The 18299-nt window shown below is 43.7% G+C and overlaps 1 protein-coding gene across 1 annotated transcript; it reads left to right on the top strand.

Moving 5' to 3' along the window:
• Positions 1-314: 314 nt before the first annotated feature.
• fam171a2 (family with sequence similarity 171 member A2) lies at positions 315-17962 on the top strand. The gene is made up of 8 exons (XM_023949421.1): positions 315-564; positions 9260-9487; positions 10765-10857; positions 11597-11755; positions 12093-12272; positions 13256-13369; positions 14046-14172; positions 14308-17962. The coding sequence occupies exons 1-8, from the start codon at positions 468-470 to the stop codon at positions 15785-15787; spliced, it is 2478 nt and encodes an 825-aa protein (XP_023805189.1). The 5' UTR covers positions 315-467; the 3' UTR covers positions 15788-17962.
• The last annotated feature ends 337 nt before the right edge of the window (positions 17963-18299 follow it).

Here is an 18299-nt window from a genome sequence, read left to right as displayed (position 1 = left end):
GGAAGTAGCCATTAAGACAAGGAGGTAAGGAGACATAGTAACTTTATATAAAACATGAGAAACAACTCCAAAGGGATATTTTCTTCTCCTGCGAGCCCAGGATCTCCTCCCTCTCCTCTTCAAGGATGCTGCTCCGTCAGCATTCCCACGTTGGGAGTGAGTGTCATGGTGTGGGTGGATGACGCCATGTGAAGCTGCATAGATGAGTCCGGCGCGATTCCTGTTCCTACCAGCAGAGGGGGTCGTTGTTCACATCTCTGACAACAAAAACAAGGCGAATCCCCCCTCCCCCTTCCCTCCCCCACAGGCGTGCGCACACACACACACACGGCTGGGGGGTGCGGCGGCGGCGGGCAGCAGCATCTCGGCTGCTAGACGCGCATCGGTGCGCCTTGTTCAGCGGGGGAACGCGCAGGATCGGCGCGCAGGATGATCATGGACTCCCGGCTGGAGATGTAGCTGCCAGGATGCTGCCGAACAGAGTCCGTCTTCTGCTCCTGCTCGCCTCGGTCTGCACGGTTTGGGAGGCTCTGGCCAAATCCGTGCCAGACCAGGGAGCCTTTGGTAAGCTCAACTCGCGGGGGATGCAGCACAATGAGGAGATGGGAGTGGTTGCGTTTTTATGGCTTTTGTCCGCGTCTGCTGCGCTTTGGTCTCCGAGCAGATGGGAGGAAGAGGAGGCCTTCCTCTTCATCTGAGCTCGATGAGCTGATCCCGCTTTTAACGGATCCGTTCATCATGTCGAGGCGTTTTAATGACAGAGGCCACACCGGAGGGGGTGGGCTGCTGAAGAAGTGTGTGTTTGGGGGTCTGCTTTTAGCACTGGGCTGCTGGGGTCCAGGCCTTCAGCCTCTTCGCTGCTCTGCATGCTGATGACTGGAGGGGCCGGGGGTCCTGCAGGAGGGGCCGGGGGTCCTGCAGGAGGGGCCGGGGGTCTTGCAGGAGGACCCGGGGGTCCTGCAGGAGGGGCCGGGGGTCCTGCAGGAGGAGCGGGGGTCCTGCAGGAGGAGCCGGGGGTCCTGCAGGAGGACCCGGGGGTCCTGCAGGAGGACTGTCCCTCCTTTTTATGGCTGCAAAAGGCCTGTTTTTGTAGAAAGCCTCACACAGCAACAGCCTGCAAATTCTCTGTGTTTCTGTCATGTCGTGCAGTTTGAAGGACATTATGCAATGATCTTGTATTATGCATGCCTGCAGCTATTTGGAGCTGCATGGATGGTCACAGAGGCTGCAGGAGCCGAACCCTTCCTCAGTGTTGGCTCTGCAGTTTAGCACTTCATCCTGCAAAGAGAGCCAGACCTGCTTTAGCCTAACGTCTAGGATGCAGCTGATGAATAACGTCATTGCACAGACTTCACTGATTCAGTGTTATCTTTGGGAGCATTTTATTACAATCTTAGCACAGCAAACACCTGCTGTGTAGTTAAATTCTGATGTAAATCTATGTATTCGGTTACTTAGTTAGTTATTTAACAAAGATTCCATAGGAGGCCAGTTTACTAAAGCCTTTAGTGTCGCTGTAAGGACCACAGCTGGCCCTATTTATTCGGTTTGAAAGCGAACCGTTTGTCTCACCGTCAAACTGAATGATAGGGAAAGTGAATCGCTGCTTCCCTCCTGTGCATCAGCATGTTGATGGGGAACACGTGTGGTGCTGAATTTAAGGATTTATTATTTACCGTTTTATTTCATGACACCAAGCTTAGTATAGGCATAGTAAAAGGTTTTCCTTTGTTGTTAGCAAATTGAAAAGAGGATTTTTTGGTAGTTTTTTTTTCACAAATCATGTGTATAACCGAAACAAAAGTGTGACCCAAAAACTGAGGTTTGGCCTGAACCGTAAAGTAAATTGTTGCATTTCTACTATCAATTCATAAGAATAAACAGATTTTCTTTCGTTGTTTTTTTTTATGAAGAGTCCTAAATGCATTGTACTTAAAGGTTAAAGACTTTAATGATGCACATTAAACTTTAGTTTTCCCCGTTATGGGAAAAATCAATCCAAATTGGTTTTGTAAAAGAGATTTGAATTTTTTAAAAATTTTTATGATCTGTTTTAAAGCTAAATAGGAGGTGCTTGCTTAAATAAATAAACCCTGAATAGAAAAGTTAATTTTCAACACATTTCTGCTTCTTTTTAATGTAATTGGTGTGAAGTCACTGAGGCCTTGACTGTTGTTGAAAATTCATCCGGTTGTTTAAACCGCAACAGTTATTGATGTTAATGAAAACGTTCTTGAATTTCATTTTCAGATAAAAGTATTTGGCCTTAAGGGAGTTGTCATTTTGTTTTTTGGAAGCAGACGTGGAAACCAAGAGTTCCTTTTCTTTATTTATATTGGATTTCTAAAAATGCAAACGAGGTCTTTTGCTTGACAGGCGACCAATCAGGTTTGTGGTCACATGACCACCATGAAAACAAAAAAGCCCAGGCTGTCTTCAAACCAGCATCAAGCCTCAAGCCGGGCTCGTTTAATTAAAAACGGTGACTCTTTGAATGTTGACTAAAACTTTATATGCTGCCTTTTGTTTTGACAGCTCAGGTATGGTGGCCTGCAAGAGTAAAGTTCATCAACAAATCTCTCAATGTAAACAACAGAAAATTTAAAGAAAAGGAATAATAATAATTTTAAAAAAAGCATGGCGTTTTAGAAATGTAAACACAGTTCCAGAAACCAAAAGGTTTGAGTTTTGAATAGGAGGGAAAGCAGAAGTGTGTTAACGAGATGACTGAACAATCACTGAATCTTTGGTCAGAAGCTAAAAGACGCATCTTCTGTCTGTAGATACGCTACAACAATAACCTCCTGTTGAAAAGGTGAACGAACGTCATTATCCGTAACATCCACCTTCTCTGGTTTCTTATTAGTTTATTTTTTGAATTTCTAAAAATTACTTTTGTTTACTGAAATGATTTTTTGAGAAATTGTTTCTGGAATTTTGTTTTTACTTTTAAAAAGTAAAGTTTTTATTATTTGTTTTGCTTTTTTAATCCTCTTATTATAATACCAACACATTTCCCTGTGGGGTCAATTTGACCCCAGGGATAATTGCCTTCAGAAAATGATTTACATATAATTGTTAACCAGGTTTTTGTGTCAGGCGTGCTGTTTATTTGTTGAAAACATAAATAACTCCTTGATAATGAAACAGATCAGTGAGTTGATCTGTTCTGGAGTCTAGCGCCACCATCAGGAAAACATTTAAATTAAAATGAATGAATCTTGTAAAGTTTTCATACAAATCTTCTCAAATTCACTGACAACATTGATGACCACAAAAGTAGGAACCCTATTGGTTTGGGTGATGATATGATGTTTGCTGCAGCGCCACCATCAGGTCAAACTTTCAGTTTTAGAGTTAGTGGATCTTGAATATATTTCATCCAAATCTTTTCTAATTTGCGGTGCACATTAATGACTCACAGAATGAAGCATATTGACTGATGTTGGTGACCCCCCCCCTTCCTCCTATAAACATATTTATTTACTTATTTATATCTCCTTTTTTGTAACATATTTGTGGTTGGTCACTATAAAGTCTCTCTCACCCCTCCTCTTTTGTGATCCGGGCTTGGGACCGGCAGGTGTGAGTGCAGTAGGTCACACAGACACACACCTTCATGCCCATGGTGCGGGAAAAGTCTCATGAGAATACTGTTTCCCCCTCCCCATGTCACGTGAGCTCGAAAAAGGGGAAAATGATGGTCCTTCTACTCACTTCAACAACAAGGTAGACGTGCTGCTAAGAGTGTGTCCCACCAGACACACAGTCAGCCATGTTGAAGACAAAGTCATTATTCAAGCTCTTCATATAACCATCAATTGAAAATATTTTACTTGAATGATAGAAAATACCTTCCTTAAAGGCCCAAAGTGTTTTACAGTCACAAACCCATTCACCCATTCACACTGATGCCGGCTCCGCTGCCGAACACTGGCGGCAACAGTCCACCAGAGGCAAGGTGGGGTTCAGTGTCTTGTCCAAGGACACTTCGACACATGGCGGGAATCGATCCTGCAATCTTCAGACCAAAGGTCGACCGCCCTGCCACGGCCGCCATTGAGATAATAATTTCAGAGGGGAGGGATGTGCAGTTTGAGAGACTTGGATGAGATCAACTCACGAGACGACAGTGGCTTCCTCAGTTTGGCAGGAGTTCATGTTTCCCACATGCCCTCACCCCGAGAAGTATCAAAGTTCTCGTGGGAATAGTTGTTCCCCGTCCCCACCACCCTATGTATCAACTCAAAAGTATCAAGTCTGCACCTGCAGGTGTGGGGTTGTTAGGTCACACATGCAGACAGTTTACTCAGCTAAAACAGCCTGGGGTCAAATTGACCCCAAAGGAACACCAATGTATGCAATTAAAAAAATATATCATGATCATTTATGCTCAATCACTTGTCCCCATCAAATTAGGAAAAGTCATGAAATGTGAAGTAAAAACAAAAAAGTCAACTATTGTTTTTTTGAATGACAAACATTAAATTGGGGTAAAATTGACCCCAAGGATAATAGCAGGGTATCAATTGCCTTTGTGATATGATTTTCCATGAAGTGATTTGTATCCGGATTTATCTGCAGAGAGGGATGGGATTCAGTTTGTCAGCAGGAAAACCAAAAGACAGTTTAAACTCACAGACACGTTTGCTCAGGACGACGAGTCTCTGATGGAACCTGACAGAGTTTAGGCGAGTCCGCCGACACGTCGCGTCCACCCCACTGCCAAGCAGAGGCACTCCTCTAAGGATGCACAACTCTGAGCTCTCATATTGATTACACCCAAACACACACATGGCCGTCACTCGTTAAAAAAAAAGCAAGAAACATTTGTAAAAATCATGCTGTTTCTATTTGAATTTGCTTCAATGTTGGGAGTTACACAGGATTTGCTCTCTTTCTTGAAACCAGCTCGTAGTGGTCATCTGAGGATCTGCAGTGATGAAGGCCACGCTGGTCCTCGCTCAGCCTCGTCTCTACATCTCTGCTCTCCTCACACCATCACTGAGGGTGGGGTCATGATCTGCTCTGGTCTGGGGAGTCCCTGTGCTCGGAAAACCTGAAAACGTTTGGAGCGGGGCATCTACAGCAGTCTTTTCTGAGAGAATAGCGTGGTGGTTTGTTGGTGCTGTCTTCCTGAGACTGTGTTGGCTCTAAAAAGATCATGTTCGGCTGAATAGCTGCTTTGAGAGAGTCCTGCAGCGTGACACTGTGACTCAGTGTTTCCATCCGTGAAGAGACTTCAAGTGGGCCGTCGAGAGGAAGGAAATCCCCTCCCAGCCTCTCACTCAGACAAGGAAACCTTTATGGCAGCAGTTATTGTAATAGATGACAACATTGATCCTTTCTCAGTGGACATTCACGCGCCTGCACTCTCGTAGGTGCTGCTTGTCATCTGACAGCAGCCATTGGTGTGACCGCCACCGTCACGTGGTCGCCGGCGGCTTCCAAGGCCAGGGGGGAACAAAGTGGGGGAGACGGAGCAGCTTTTGGAGAGCCGGCATGTTTCCATGGAAACACTCCCAGCATGACCCACATGCACGCCGTCCAAGAGGCGGGATGAGAAACAAAATGTTCCAGGCGGAAAACATGGGGATTTGAAGAGGGTGTGTCTGTAACGACAACAGACGCGGGCGCCGCCATCGGGATGGTCATCCTGCTCCGCTGGGAAGAAGTCCATCCGTGTGTGTGAAGGCAGAGGCGGGACTGCTTTCATGAACAGCTCCTGGTTCTTTTAGCGCGGCAGAGACGAAACAAGAGGCTTCAGTTGATCTGGATCTTTACATTAGGATGTTCAAAAGTCTATACTTCATAGAAACCCCGCTGCCTTATCATCCTTAACTCTTTTAGAGGCTTTCATTAAACAACCTACTGATTTTTTTCCAGTCAAATTAATGAAGGATTAGCAATACTGGGAAGAAAAACGGTCACTAGTTAAAGTTGGAGTCACTTCATGCACTGTTTGCTCATGGAAGGTTCAAAGACAAGTGGACATTTGGACATTTCATAAATAAAAGTATAATGTTCTGAGTGCTGCTGCTTCGAATGACGCATCCTTCCTGTTTTCCCGGTTACAGAGAATGCAGGGAAGTTGAGTTGTGAGTTATAGCACCACCAGCTCATGCTGTCTGCAAGCTTCCTACTGCTCAGATTTTTGATATTTCTTCATTGCTTTAGAAGCTCATCTTAAAAAAGAAGATCCCTTTGTTAGCTTTAATATCTCTTGGGATACACTCTATTGTAAATGTCACATCTGTTTGTGTTCTGTGTTACTGGAACCGATTCTGAAAGACTTTGTAACCCATGATCTGAGCCAAGTGTCAGCCGTTCCTAGGGCTGCCTTTAAAAATGTATTCATTGATGGAATGCTCTATTATAAGACGCACAGACAGATTTGCCTTTAAAGAATTTAAATCCGTTTTTTTTGGGAGAAAACTGATTTCTGTTTGTTTTTCAGGTGAGAACTGACTTTTTAAGGAATGCTATATGTGCGCTTCATTTTCAACCACTGCTCATGTCAGGGGTCCCCACAGTTTTTCCAGCGAGGGCCACTTGGCGTTTCCATTCTCTGATCGGGGCCCAGGGTCAGTTTGAAACAGAAAGATTGTTTCCCAGAAAGCCACACATAGCCAAATATAAATAACCCGATCTGATATCAAATAATCCTCTCTGGGTTCTTCACCAAAAAAAGAAAATAATAAGAATCAGCAAATACATAGTAACTTAATTGCTTAATAGCTATGATAGCTTTGAGAGTTTGTCTGCTCACAGTTGAAAGCTATCATATTTCTCTTTGTGACAGGATTCATAATGTCGGTATAGATTGACTTCTTTGAATTCCGCCACCGTCTATTGGCAGACGATACAAACAGCCTTTTCTTTATGCTGAACAAAAAAATACTTGTTTGTCCTCCACAGGTTAAATACTCTGCATTCTGGACCAAATGTTCTCTTTCCTAACCTTTTTGTCATTTTTCCGTTCTGATTGGGGGTCTGTCCCAGTCGCCTGGACACAGCGCCATTTGGCAGTTTTACGACTGGGGCAAAGTGAGGTTGCAGTAGCAACATTTTTAGGTTGGCTGACATTTCAATTCAGCTAAGCTTTATTGACGTGAGGAAACAATTCCAGGGATTCTGTTGGGCAGGCCCAGTTCACCATGCTTCACTTTTCCATGCTTCCATGAGTCTCGATCATGTGACCATGCTAAAAAAATAAATTAAAAAGCAACAAAAAGAAAAGAAAAAGGACTCTCTCTGGTATCCTTCAGGGGGCCGGGTCAAATGCACAGGCTGGCCGGGTCTGGCCCCCGGGCCGCAGTTTGGGGACCCTATGCTTATGTTGTTTTTGTTAAAGCAATATTGGTTTTGCTTTAGAAATGTCAAAAAAAATGTTTCAATATATTCAATAACTGAATGTTAAAGTCTGAATTTTCTGACTAAATGAAATCCGAGTTTTGGCAGTTTGGGTTCAGTCCAGGTTAGCTTCAGAATTGCCATGAATAAATCTGATTTTAGAGATTGCGTGAACCAAAATGAAAACTCCACAGAGCACCATCAACTTGGTTTTTATGGATTTGTCATGTAAAAGATGTATTACAGCTAATAAGAACTTTGTTTAAACAAGAAGAATGAAGAGTTTAGCACTTCCTCAGTTGAACAAACATTTCTGGTCAGTGCAGGTTGTGGCCTTTGGCTTGTTTTCAGTCGTTTTCTTGGTTCTTGTCATGTTCTCTTTTCAGAGTCTGTATTTTCCATAGTTTTCAGGGGCAGGTGAACAGTTTGCTGCTGCATTTCCTCCACCAACTGAAGTGGAGTGCAGATCAGGATATTCATAACCTGCTCTTTATCTCCACATTCTTACCCATAAATGGCATCGGCTCTACTTCAAACATGTATTTGTCATAGAAACTTGCTTAAATCAAGACCATATAAATCCTAAGTTATGGCTCTCGAACTTCCTACTGAACTTGCCACGCTGCCTGTCTCAGTCACACCAGGTTTGCGATGATCCACACTAAGGTTCATCCTCCTTGGTGTCTGTTTTTCATGTCCTGTATGTCGTCACCCTTCTGGCGCTCTCTTGTTTCACAGTTCGTTCATGTTTAAGTGTTTTCACCCTCATCACTGGGTTTTCCTGGTCTTTACATCTCTTTCTTGACACAGTCTGTGAAGTCACAGCATCCCATAATATAAATTTCAACTGACTGATTCATATTTTAGACCAGTGTTTTTCAACCAGTGTGCCCACGGCACACTAGTAGTGGTCAGGTGTGCCGTGCCTCATTAACTGATCTAAAAACATTTCCATCTCCAGGATATCAGCTCTGTGTTCATCCAAACAGGCCCTGATAAAACACTGAGTAGTTAGGAATATGAAAGATCATAAAATACTTTTTTCTTTGTGTTTATTTGATTCTATTAAAGACATTTTGATAATAATCACGGTACCGTGATTTAGCCGTAGCTTCAAGACGTTTTCGGAAAAGTCCCGCCCCTTTAACTGTCTCCACCAATCATTCTTGGAGGTTTAATCACACGTCATCAGTCTGACCAATCAGAAGTGGTTAAAGTCTTCACTTCCTTGTTCTGATTCTGCTCATAAAGTCTCTCAGTTCCAACAAAAATACCAGCTAAAGCTCGTCTTTAGCGGTGTAGCTTTCCACAGAATCCGGTGTCAGACCGTGGAACAAGTGAACAAAACCATGAAGCTCAGAGAAGAGAGTCTGTCTGCGTTTGGCGGCTATTCGCACTACATCTCCCATGATGCATTGGGTTTAAATTGACAGCATCTCAGCACACAATCAGTCTTCCCTGTTAAATGTCTTGAAACCACAACGAACACACATCAGACAGTTTTTAAATCTTCTAACTTAACTTTTATTACATCTTTTAGGAAAAACAGCTGCAGCTTCCAGCTTTTTCTGCCACAATTATCACAGAAATGCACATGAGATTGCAGAGGGAATGTAGATCAATACAGACTATGAGTTTCTCTTTTTTAATTGTTGGATGCTGGTGTGCCGCGGGATTTTTGTCAAGGTCAAAGTGTGCCGTGGCTCAAAAAAGGTTGAAAACCACTGTTTTAGACTGTGTTGGCTCCAAACAGCTGGACAGTTGTGTTGTGGTGCAGTGTTTGACCTTACTTCTGACAAAGGAATCTACTGATTTGCTTTCTGAGTATGTCTTTTTTAAAAGTCTTTTTTCATGGGGAATTATAACAGAAGACTGCTTTGCCTCTTCTCTCTGTTTGTGCTTTCAGAGGTGCAAATTAAAGTCCAGGTTTTTGACAACAGTGACCTGTCGCCGTTGGCGGATGCTCAGGTGAACGTTCATGGTAATAAGACCCTTCTGGCGTCCGGCCGTGCGGGGAATGACGGCGTGGTGCGAGTCAGCTTCCTGTACCGGACAGGCTCGTGGGTCATCATCACAGCCGCTAAGCGGGACTATGTCACCAACTCTGTGCCCTGGCACTCCAGCCGCATCCCCTGTGAGTCCGTCCTTCTCATTTCAGGCTGCTGTTAGACTAAAACATGTTGTCTGGAGTGTCTGTTTAGCTGTTGGTGGTTTTTGTGGAGCGTCAGACAGAAGACACTGTCCTCTAATGCAGCAGCAAAGAAACTCATCATCCAGTCATGTGATGTGTTGAAGAAGCCTAAAAAGTCGAGCCTTTTTTAACGGAATTAGGCTTTCATTTATGTTTTTTTTTTAATTTTATTTAAAAAATGTCAAACACACATTTAGGCTGAGGTTTTCTTTGGAGTAGTAATGGCCCAACCAAGAGAGAGAAAGAAACCTGGGGTAACTTCAGAAACAGGCAATATTTCACAGAGAACTTATTCTTCTTCTGTTCTATGTTTATGGAAATGTTGTGCAATGAGGATTTTTACCCAGAAATCAAACACACCAGTTGTGGTGCATGTTGCACAATAACCTAGTCTTTTGTATTTCATTGATGGCGTCTAGAAAAGGATTCAGATTCTGGAAGAGTCAATTTACAACGAGAGGCTTATAAGATTTTTTCAGAGTCAAACTGATGACTTTTTATTTTTACATCTGATTGTTGCATCACAAATGTTGTCCAATACACTTCCACTTCCACAAAAGAGCTAACAATAACCAGTTCTTCAAGTGTTGGTGCTTTAGTTCAGAAACTGTTTTGGTTAGTAGTTTTACTTTTAAGATTTAATTTTGTCTGAATTTGAGATTTTTAATATTTCCACACCAGGTTCTGCTCATTTTAGCCTGGGCTGTTTTGTTTTCATGTATGAAAAGCAAATGTCTGGAAAAAGGACATGGAAGAAAAAACTATAAAACTGATATGAAAAATGCGTGGAAAACATAGTTGCTTTTTAAATTTCTTATATTCCACAGTCGATTTTTACATGATTCAGACATATTTCTTTTCAATGTCATTTATGAAAAGAATGAGAAAGAGGCCACTTTCAGGAGATTCTCATATAAAAGACTTATAAGTCTTACAAGATGCTCAATATATGTGAAATATACTGCAGGAGATCTAAGTTTCTTATAAGTTTTGGCTAGTTCTGGGATTTCATCTTCTCCTGATCCATCGTGATTTGAATAAAGAAATACTCAGAAATGCTGTTTTAATCTTAAGTTATTTTAAATATGTCCTCCTTCATGAGACAAATGCTACAAGAATACGTGAAAAAGACCAAAAGCCTGATTTTCATTAACGTAGACGTGCGTTTTCGCTGTTTCCCCTGTATGGTCTGCTCAGCTGGTTGTATTTCTGTCTTTCAGTATATGCATCTGTCAGCCTGTACCTTCTAGTTCAGAGGCCGGGAACTCTTATCCTGTACGAGGATGTCCTGCAGGTTCTGTCTGGGTCCCCAGGTAAAACTCACCAAACAACTTTTTACTACTCATGGCTGATTTCCTGCTTCAGGTGTGTCCAGCCAATCAGAACATGCCAGAGCAGGGTATGTTGGAAAACATGCAGGAATGCGGCCCTCAGTGCCCACCTCTGCCCTAATAAGAGATTATATGAGGAAGAGGGTAATTAGGGGACAGCTGGTAGACTGTCCCCCGGTGGTCAAACAGTCCTCTCCCCCAGCATAGGGCTCAGGTCCCCATAGCCCAGGGGTCCCATTCCCCGAAGCGCTGACCCCCAGGCCCCACACCACCCACCCCACACAGAGAGAGAGGAGCCAGAAAGCGCCACCCCCCAGAGCAAGTCCAGCCCCCCCCCCCCCCCCCCCCCCCCCCCCCCCCCAGGCAGGTGGTCAGGCCTCGACGGTACCGAGGCAGCCAACCAGCCGGGGCGACCGCCGATTGCCTCAGCGGAGACCCCGACCCGTCAAACCTCCAAGGTCCCGTACTGATGGTGGACCCTCCCCCAGACAGCCCCCCCCCCCCCCGATCTGTGGTTATTAAACATCTGGGCGACCGTTTGGTCCTTTAAAGCTGCATCTCACATCCACCTGTCTGTTCTGCCCTCATGCTGTAAAATCCGATGCTTTATATTTAGAAAACTGTTGGTTTTTCTCAGCTCCGTCACAGACTCCTCCTCCTTTTAAATGCAGTAGCAGCTTTTTTACCACCTCCTTGACGAGTGGGAATGTTCTCCCTGCAGGAACTCATAACCAGCCGCTGGTGCAGCTCCAGAGAAAGTCCCTTCAGCTGCCTTCCACCTCCAATTACACCGCGCTGTCTGCAGCACTGACCACAGCCAGGAGTCAGTATGAGATTGGAGGTTTCCCTTTCCTCCTGGGCCAGGACACCAACAGCTCAGGTCAGCAAATGCTTGTTTGGTATCAGCTCTTCTGCTTTCATCAGACATAGATAATAATGCATTCTTATGAACCATTGTTTATCAGGACGTTGTGACTCCAACCTCCTTCATACTATAAATTCCAAAAGAAAGAGTTAAGAGTTTTCCAGCCTTTTTACAGGCGAAATAATGCCTGAAGCTGTGAATGAAGCTCATCTTCATTTATTTTAAAAGGATCAAATAAAAAATCTAAAAATAAATATCAAAAGTGTGGAGTAAAATACATTTGGATGCTGATTTGTGGATTCAGAAGACACGTCCTTCAGGCTGAAATCTCATTTCCCTTTTCTCCGATCAGGTGCAGAAACCGGCTGGGCAGACCTGACAGCGCTGGCTGTGGTCAGCGTTGAACTCTACGATAAAGATGGAAGTGCAGTCAGAGCGTCCGATCCCATCCACGTCTCTGTGCCGCTGCCTTCTGACACGAGGAACCGGATGGCCACCAGTGTGCCTGTCTGGCTCTATCAGCCAACGAGTGGTAAAGAAAATCCCTGCTATTGTCCCAGAGCAGAATCAAAGCCATACCTTATCTGAAGTGGAACGCTGTTTTACACCTTGAACATTAAATCCTTACTCTTGAAGCAGGGATGAGCGACTCCAGGGCTCAAGGGCCGGTGTGGGTACCGGATGTTCTCGGGTTGCCGGATGTTCTCGGGGTCCTTCGGGGTCCTTCGACCAATGATGACGTCACACTATTTGATTGGCTGTAAGTTGCCACGGCCAATGAGTTAACGTCGCTAAGTTTTTCTAAAAACTTTATTGACAATTGCGGTATCATACATTAACAATGACATTAACGTTAACAACGAACAATAACGATGTAATCAATATTGCCTCGAAGATCAGTCACCATTGCCAAATATAACATATTGACATAGAAAATAAAGAATAGAGGGGAAAAAAAAGAAACAATGAACATAACACACAAATAAATAATAACATAAGTAAAAATAAAATAAAGGAACATAGAAAAAATCAAAGTAGTCTAATACTAGTTAAGTTAGGGGTACTCGTGAAGTTTTTATTTCTGAACAAAACTAAGCAATTTCAAGCCATTCTTCTTTTTCATAAAATGAAGTGATTGAAAGCAAAAACAGAGCTCTTTATTAAATGTTATAAAAGTGGTTTGGTCTTCAAAACTTGACCTCACCAAGATGGCGGTGCTCTCCTCCCATGAGGAACCACGTGATGTCTCCTCTAGTGATATAACTCATTTGAAGGACCCCCGAAGGACCCCGAGAACATCCGGCAACCCGAGAACATCCGGTACCTACACCGGTGTCTGTGATTTCCAGATATCCAAACCCTACTCATGACTGATTACCTGCTGTGTTTAGCCAATTAGAAAATGCCAGAGCATGGTGTGTTGGAAAACTTGAAGGAATGCGGCCCTCGAGGCCTGGACTTTCCCATCCCTGAACTATGAATAGGAAGATAACACTGGTCTCGATCATTTTGCAGGACTGTGGGTTCGGAATGGGACTGGTTACATTAAAAAGGACGGTAATCAGTTTGTGTGGAATGTGGTGGTTCCTCAGATGGGATACTGGTTGGCAGCCTTTCCTTCATCTTCAGGTACTGGAACTCTGTTAAATCAACATTTTCACGGCACTTCTGTTTTATTTTCTTCAAAATTGTGGGAGGCTGATGGTTCCCTGAAAAGACTTTGTGGTTCTTTGAAGTGAACTTGTTTCAGTTTCAGATAGTTTATTCATAAATTCACAGTTTTTATTGGCCTACTTCAAAATGTACCAGACTTCTCTCCAAAAACAATCTCCTGTTTGTTTTGAATTACATGTTTAATATGGGACTCACATGGGACAAACTATTATTTACCCTGGCTTTGTCCATTTTTTACATTTTAATGGAGTTCAGAAAACTCCATCCGTCCATCCGTCCATCCATCCATCCATCCATCCATCCATCCATCCATCCATCCATCCATCCATCCATCCATCCATCCATCCTGCCAGCCCACCCGCCAGCCAGCAAACTATCTAGCTCTGAATCCTTTTCAGGGTCACGAGGCTGCTGGATACTATCCAATGTGACCAATATGGAGTCTGTTTATCTAATCTTTTGTCCTTATTTGTCAAGTAATAGCTGAGTTCAGGATTTTCTTAGTGTTAGCTCAAAGCTACCATGGGGTTACAAAATGCTGTTATTGTTGGTCTTATAGTCACACATATATAATGAAGAGTGAAGAGTTACAACAACGATTTTCAGCCACATTTCCTGTAATGTTTCACAGGTTTCAGTCTGTCTCACCCGGGATTGAGGGACATCACCACCTACCACACCCTGTTCCTGCTCTGCATTCTTGCTTCATTGGCCCTCCTGGTGCTCATACTCCTCTGTGTACTGCTTTACTACTGCAGGTAAACTGGAGGAAGTCATTTCATGAGTCATTTCTCTTTGAAACTTGCTTTAAAATACTCTGGATTCTTTCTTTTGATCATAAGTAGGTACGTTTCTTTTAGGTGTCTGAACTTTACTGTCTGTTTACCATCCAGGCGAAGGTGTTTAAAACCCCGTCGACAGCAAGGCAAACCCCACATGTCCAATCTGAATGGCGCTAAAAGAGACCAGGGCACATCTACGTCACGTCTAAACCTGATCTGTGGAGGCCATGCTGAGTCAGGCTCCTCCAACGACAAATCAGAGTTATCCCCGTCTCGAGACTATCAAAGCTCAAGGGAGGACTTGACCAAGCAAGTTCCAGCCCACATGCTGCGACACACAAAGGGAAAAAATGCTTCTACTTCCCAACGAGGAGAGAGCTTCCCCATGAAGGTCACACGAGCCACAGAAACCAACAACCTGGACAACCCTTTGCTGAGTGAGGAATACAACCGGAGCTACAGCCCCAAGGAGGGTAAAGATTTGGAATATCACAAACACCACAACGACAATCGGGGATATTCATCGGATCCCCCTTCCCCCCCTCGCTTCCAGGGTTATGTGCCAAGTCAGTCAGACAAACCTCCGGAATATTCTGCAGCAGCAGCAGACAGCATTGCCAGACCTACTTCTCTCAACACCCAACCAGGTCAGATTATCTTCTGCAGCTCCATCGACCAGATGAAGGAAAACATGTACCGAAGCATGGTGCCCACCCTGGTTATCCCAGCACACTATATGCGCATTCCGTCAGAGTTTTCTAGTAAGGATGGCAAAGACCAAAAGGACCAGGACAAAGACGCACAGATGGGAGGAGGTCAACATCACCACCACCACCACCATTCTCAGAAACAAGGCCAGCAACAGCAGCAACAGGGAGGATCCCAAGGTGACGATTCCGAGGAACCAAGCTGGGCATCGGACTCGTCTGGTGGAGCTGTGACCATCCCAGTCCTTTTCAATGATTCTACAATGGCTCAGATGAACGGAGAATTGCAGGCTCTAACTGAGAAGAAGCTGCTAGAATTGGGAGTCAAGCAGCACCCACGGGCTTGGTTCATCTCTCTAGACGGACGTGCCAATGCTCATGTGCGCCACTCATACATAGAGGCTGGGAATGATCTCAGTGGTGGGGGGTTTGGAAGCGGTTCCAGTAGTGCTCAAAGAGATATTAACCTTGAGCCGCCCCTGGAGTCTCAAGAGCGAAAATCAGGTGCCAACAGGAAGGTTAAAGAAGAGCGTTGGGGGACCGGAGGGCGCAAGGGCCTCGGTGTACCCAGCAGTGGCGGAAAGAGTTATTCTAAGCTGGCCTACCCCGACCACAGTGAACCCAGCAGCATCGAGGGACGCCCAGTGTCCCCCGAGGAGAATTCGCTCACCCCTCTTCTGGACGAAGGCGCATCCTCGCGAGGATCCACTATTACCAGAAGAGGCCGAAGCCGTGTGAACAGCAGCCGCAGCAGCAACAGTGAGAACAGACGGGACTCCATGACAAGTCCTGAGGACGATCCAGAGGACAAAGACGAGAACAAGAAGAGCCCCTGGCAGAAGATCGAAGACAGGCCTCTCATGGTCTTCCACCCCAGAAAGTAAGCGACTTACTAAACACTGGACCTTCAAGACACAGAGGGGAGACCTTCCACACGGAAAATTAAATACAGGGGATGCTTTCCCAGAGAAGGATCCCAACAATCACCACTGCTGTGCTGGTTTGTTTTCTGATGGTTTGACGTTCCCATGATGTTCTTTGATCAGTCTCAGTCCTTCCCTTCATTTTCTACTGTTATAGACTGATTCTGTCCAGTTTTTTGTGCATCCTTTTACATGTCCAAACCATGTCTGAGCCATTGACTCTACTGACTTTGGAAATAGCCATTTTATAGAGCAAAATTAAAAGAACTTAAAGACAATTTGATAACTGATTGATATTTAGTAAATGTTTTTGAAGGTTAGGGTTAAGGTTACGATCAGGGATCTGTTCTTCAGGGTAACTGAACGTCTTTAGTTTTACTGCTGATGGGGAATTCCTCCAGAACCAGAGAAGCTACTTGGATTATTGTGAAACTTTAGGTGCCCTGAAAAGCAGAGCCTTCTTGTTTTGGTAGAAAGGAGATTTGTAGGGGATACATTGAAATGTAAATAAATCAGATTCCCTTTTTGTGTGAAGTTTGCACAAAGTTTCACTTATTTGACCTAAAATGTATGTAGAATCTGTTTCATTGGAAAAAAGCAGAAGTTGTCTAAATCCTGAAAACGTTTGACACCATCCATCATGCAACCTGCACTCGGCGGTGCACCTGATTTCCTTCTGCACAGTAATGCAGTTCATCATTTAAATAGCAACGGCTGGCATAATCAAGCATCGGTAGCAGTCTTTCACTGACTTCATTTATTTCTGTAGAGTTCTGCCAAATACTTCTGCCTTTTTCTTGGACTTAATCAGCAGACTTCTTGTAAATAGCCTAACAGACATTTGATAGGTTTATCCTATTGGAATAGGAAGGCTGCATGCAGATGAATGTATGACGTTAACTGAAGGCGCCAACAGCTGCCCCTCAATGTTGGGTTCCTTTGTAAACATCGCCCTATTTGCCAAGAAATATGTGAAAGTCCGCCAAACAGCCACTTCACTTGAAGCTTCACTGCTGAGATCTGCGCAGTTGCTCGTAGACGGGGCCTTTGCCCCTCTCTCTACTGTAAGTGCCTTCTTTCACAAAGGATGGGGTGACAGGCATACCCTTTAAAATGCAGTTTTTGTCACCTTGACTTGGCTGTCGAGATCAGCAGACACTAATAAGCACACGCTGCATTTTTGGCAACGACAACACCTGTCCCTCTGGAAAGCATGCCGGCTAAAACGGACGACTTTCCTTGTGGCTGTTTCGTCACTGATGATCTAAATTTCTGGTACTCTTTTTCACCAAACTTGTAAATGGTGTGATAAATTCTTAGAGAACTGATGTGTATACGATGTGCATGTAAGATGTAGAATAGGGTGTTTTTAATAAAACCTGTTTTTTTGTGAGGAGGTTTGGCAAAAATGGGCTTCACAGACGCACTGACACACGTCGCCAAATGAACTCTGCTATATGAAGAAACACCGACTTTTCCCTCAGTCTTGCTCTAACGAAACTCACTTCCGGTCGTTAATGTTTACAAGAATAACATACTGACCACCACCCTCCTGCCGTCACTGCCTGTGGCACATCAGTAACTGTGAACTTGAAAATGTTTTCCATTGTTCTTTTTCTTTTGCTGCAAAGTGACAGTTTGCCTTCCAAGTGGAAATGTTGGGACATTCACACTGACATGTTTCTGTTGTTTGCTTGCTGTTCATAAGCCTGTACCACCTCGCCTACGGCGCCAATCTGAAGGAGAACCCTGCCATAAACCACACGTCCACTGCTGTAAATGTACAAGTTTAGAACCATTTATGGAATAACTAAGAGTTGTGAAGTAGTGACTCTCCTGTCTTGGTTTTTGTTCTGCAGTCAAACCTGTGTTTTTGTTTCCTGTGTAGATTTTGTGAATTTTTGCATTGGAGAATATTCAGGCACAAAGGATTCATGAAGAAATGAATCGGATCAGACACTTCAAAGCTGACACCCAACTAAATTGGATTTTAATCCAGTTTAGGAGGGTTAAAGTGCAGGCTCTCATTCTGTGCAGAAAAACATTTGCTTTATCTACCCAGTCAGGAATTTGTAAACTGTACATTCATTATTTCTGTACACAAAACAACTTATAAATAAATTGGTTCCCACTGTATCTTGTGTGTCTGCCAGTATCTTATATAGAAATAATCTGTTGTTTTTTTAAGCAGTAAAGATAATAGTCACATAAATTTAGACATAATTAACTCTTTTGCGCAGAACAATGGTCCAAAACATGTTGTTTTATAATGATGATTCCGGTTAATGTAATGCAAATACAAAATGATTTACCTAACAGATAAATGACTCATCAATACATTTAACTAAGTTAGAATTTAAATATGCTTAAATTGTTTTAAGAAAAAGCAAAACATGTCATTAAGCTGATTGATTCATGAGTTTTTTATTGATGCAGAAAATGTGTTCTTGGATTACAACAAGGGTTTTATTTT

This window comes from Oryzias latipes, chromosome 19 (assembly GCF_002234675.1).
Source record: "Oryzias latipes chromosome 19, ASM223467v1".
Taxonomy (NCBI): Eukaryota; Metazoa; Chordata; class Actinopteri; order Beloniformes; family Adrianichthyidae; genus Oryzias; species Oryzias latipes.
This window is presented reverse-complemented; position numbering and strand designations above follow the sequence as displayed.

Coding starts and splice junctions, on each gene's coding strand:
- fam171a2 (XM_023949421.1), top strand. CDS start 468: ATGCTGCCGAACAGAGTCCGTCTTCTGCTCCTGCTCGCCTCGGTCTGC. Junction 10,858..11,596: donor GGTTCTGTCTGGGTCCCCAG/GTAAAACTCACC, acceptor TTCTCCCTGCAG/GAACTCATAACCAGCCGCTG. Junction 13,370..14,045: donor AGCCTTTCCTTCATCTTCAG/GTACTGGAACTC, acceptor AATGTTTCACAG/GTTTCAGTCTGTCTCACCCG.